We start from the raw sequence: 3970 nt of genomic DNA, 5'->3' as shown, positions 1-3970 counted from the left end.
ACGTGACTTGTTTTCTTTCTCTTTCAAGTTTGTAACCAGATTACATCGACCTGCTCTAACAATCATTTATAGGATGTGCAAAACAAAAAACAAATGTGTTCACTGTGGAATGCAGAATTAACAAAACTGTCACCAGACAATTCATGTGCACAGTATCTCAACAAATTGTAGCTGGATGGACAATTTTTAATAAAGGAACATAAAGAGGAAAATGCAATTTAATAAGTATGAGTATGTCAACAACTTTCGATAATAATATAGGCATAGTTATGCAATGTTAGAGCCCTACCCTGGTACTATTATTCTATTCCCTCAAAATTCTGTACGTAAGACTCCATAATATAATGTTTAGTTTGTGTTAAAGGTTTAATTTTCTTGTAAATTTACTCCAATGTATGAGAGAGAAATGTGAAAGGGGAGAGAACGCTAGAATGAAAACACACAAGAAAGACAGAGTGGGGAAAATTAAGGCCAAATAAGTTGAAGTGTAACTCACTCCATATAAATACAGCCCTGATAAATTTAGAAAAATGCCACCAACAGTGATGAAAGTCTCTAAGTTGCAAGGCTAATTACTGAGATCAGGAGCTGGGGTTTAGAAAGGGTCATGGACGAAATTTAAGTTCAGAAGTGGGAGGGATGCAAGTATTTTTTAATATAACTAACTTCTGCATTTTTACCATCCAATCACAGACCCGATTCAGCGGCGCATCAGATTTTTGTGACGTGAGCTCAGGAGTGACAGAAAATCAAACAAGAAAAGACGGTGGGCCAATCAGGAGCTTACTGGCTGTCTAAACTCAGGGAAGCGGGCTTCAGTTTGAGCTGCAGTTTTCCGATTGGTCCTAGTGCTCGACCGTTGTCTGTGTACTGTAGTGTGACATTGTTTTGGGACAGTAAAAAAGTGCAGGCGACCACCGGGGACATGTCCCCTGTGCGGTGTGAACAGGACGGAAGAAAGTGGCAGCTAGCTTAGCTAGCCTTATTAAAGCATGGACAGCAAGCAGACTGACACTGGAAATTACGTCATGGACAAACCTTTGGAGGTGGAGGATTTTTTTAACCTACAGAGGTTGAGGAAGGCTTTGCGGAGCCTTATTGGCCGCTAGCTTTATGTTGCTCTCTAAAGGCTGGTTTATGTCGACCATCAACATTTTACATGGAAACGAGATGCGCTGAATGTTGCAGACACGGTGTTGGTGACATTTTATACTCTGTGTGGCTTTTCCCGACTGTACCCAACTTTCTGGCCGATTCTAGAGGGGCCAGTATAGAGGACGGACCTCAGGTTTACAACATCACACAAGATATGGAAGTAGAATTTTTTTTTTCAAACACTTCAACTCCTCTTCTTGTCATCGAAGAGTAACAGTCTTATTTGTCCAAGAGATGTTACCAGCATGTAATGTTTGAACCAACAGGAAAATTCAACTGCAATGTTGTTCAACCCAACGAGGGCAGCACTAAAAGGACTTTAAAACAAATACCACAGAACTGAGATCATTGGGTGCATTAAATTTCAAAACCTGCAGGTAATCACAACTTTTAACATAAAAAGCTTTAACATTTAAAAAAAAAATCCACCTTCACAGCTATTACATTAATGCTATACAATACACTTAGTCAACTATACAGCGAACCAGTTAATGATTGTTAATTGTGACTAGTAGCCTTTTTAAGGGTGTGCATCTCTTAAAGAACAGATATAACATTCAAACTTTAAGTTATTTTACAATTAAATCTGACATTACAAAACCTAGAGCAGCTTCGAATACAATATTGGCAGCTTGTAATGCTAGTTACACTCAAACCGTTATAGCTATGACCTTGCTAAAATCACATCCTTCAAAGAAAACTTTTTGAGGTATTTTTTTTTCAGTAAATAAATAAATACAGTGCAACATATAAAAGAGTCTTAGAGCCCCAACTGTCTCTCATAATTTGCTTCTATCCAGTCTTTTTTTCATGGGATTGGGATATTGGGGATTCTCAATCACACCCTCTCCGAACTTTAGCTCCAAAAAGGCCCTTTGGTTGTTGGGGCCGTAAGCCGTGATGCCAGCAAAGGGCATGGGCACCAGAGGCTGCAGGAAGTGTTCTGGGAACTCTACGTCTTGTTTGTGCTCTGTCCAAGTATCTTTAGTCATGACGCTGTTGCGTGAGTAGAAAGGCCACAGATCCACATGCAGGTGGTTCGCCTCACTGTACTGAACTCTGTAAAAGTCACCCTCCACAGCCCGCTCCCATACATAGCCATTAGCATCTACCAGAGAGCCTGAGTCCAGGTTCTTCAGGTGGTCACAGTTGGGCACATCCTCCAAATAGATACCCAGGTCCACGTCATAATCCCAAGGGATGATATCTTGATGGCGGACAGCGCCAAGAAGAGAACCGCCCTCTAGCCAGTAACGCACGCCGGAGCTCTCCAGGACATTGATGACATATTTGGTGGTTTCTCTCAGCGCTCGCAGACAGCACGGAGGAGTCCAGCGGTCCAAATACAGGTAGTCTGGAGTGTCATCCTGCACAGTGCCAAAGCAGCGAGGAGTCTCTTTGGTGCAGCCAAACCACTGCTCCTTTCCCTCAGGGAGCAGGAGACGCTTCAAACCAAAGTTTCTCATGAGCCTTCCTGTAGCTTCCTTCAGTATAGTGTCGGCCTTCCATTGATTATGAGCAGAGTTGAAAAGTGGCCGGTGGTTTGCAGAGAAACAAGGGCTCTCTAGCAGCTTGACCTTCCAGCCCCTCAAGGTAGTTTGAACAAAGAGGGCAGGAAAGAGGGGACGCCCCAGGGGGACTGACAGGTTAAAAAGGTCCTCTGTTCGAATCAGGACTACCGCATCTCCTTGTAAAGCTGTGCACACACTCCCACTGCTCCCTGAGGCGGCCGGTGAGTAGGTGGCAGTCCACTCTTTGAGGTTCACACGCAGATGAAGACACTGCACTGCAGATCGGGCTAATACAGGCACAGCTACCAACCTCACAGGTCCTCCCCCTTCACCTTCCAACTCTTTAATAAGTCTCTCAAAAATTCTTGGTTGCTCCAGCTCCACTCCATCAGGCACCAACAGCACAAACTCTGTCTGAACGTGAAACTCCGGCCTATGAGCCTGGGGAGGCTGTTCGGGGCTGGGAGAGAGAACCAAAAGCCGTGCACCCTCTGGAAGCACAAGGGGCGGGTATGGAAACGTGTCAGCCACAGCCAGAAAGGGAAGCTCTGGACGTTGACGGAGGAAGGAACTGGCTACATCCCCTACATAATTCTCAAAGTTTTCAAATTCCCGAAGAAGAACAGTCACTCGTGGCCCCCTGCCATGTCCCTCGGCAGCAATTCCTCCATGCTCACCTAAGGCACCGCCAAAAGGGGAAGCCGGCCGCACAGCTCTCCTTGAACCCCTCCCGAGCTCCTTTCTTTTGTCCATCATCTGCTGCTGGGCTCGAGAAACATAATACAGTATGAGGAGGTTGAGGATGATGGCACCCGTTAACAGACCTTGGCACAAACTGATCCGCATGGCAAATGATAATCTTCAGAGTTTCTTTGTGGGAGAATTTAACTCTCAATGAAAGCATTAAGGGATAGGTGTTTGGCAGATAATACAGTTTTGGAGACAAACTGAAAGAAGAAAAAGACAAAATCATTATAAAAACCATATACAAGTATATGTATGGGAAGAAATGCATTAGAGCAGAGGTCTTCAACAGGGGGTCCGTGACCCCTAGGGGGTCCACGGAGGAACTACATGGAGATTGCAAAAGTTTTGGTTGATTAGAGTGTTTTTTATATTCCTCCCTGTGATTTTTTTCCACTAATTGAAAAGTCTTTAAATCCACATTAACATGAATTCAACACACTGTATTAAACAGATAAATGGAGGCAGAAGATCTTTCAGTCACCAATGCACACACTCAGCGACACACAGGAGCTCTTTCAAGCTGGGCACCGTTTCATTCACAACACCTGTCCCATCAA

General features: G+C 44.2%; 1 protein-coding gene across 1 annotated transcript; it reads right to left on the bottom strand.

The window, feature by feature from the left end:
• On the bottom strand, window positions 1–3583 carry fkrp (fukutin related protein). Its single transcript, XM_015377236.1, has one exon. It carries the CDS (start codon window positions 3510–3512, stop codon window positions 1935–1937), a length of 1578 nt encoding a protein of 525 aa, XP_015232722.1. The 5' UTR covers window positions 3513–3583; the 3' UTR covers window positions 1–1934.
• Window positions 3584–3970: the final 387 nt, after the last annotated feature.

This window comes from Cyprinodon variegatus, unplaced genomic scaffold (genome assembly GCF_000732505.1).
Source record: "Cyprinodon variegatus isolate N-32 unplaced genomic scaffold, C_variegatus-1.0 Scaffold150, whole genome shotgun sequence".
In the NCBI taxonomy this organism is placed as follows: Eukaryota; Metazoa; Chordata; class Actinopteri; order Cyprinodontiformes; family Cyprinodontidae; genus Cyprinodon; species Cyprinodon variegatus.
This window is presented reverse-complemented; position numbering and strand designations above follow the sequence as displayed.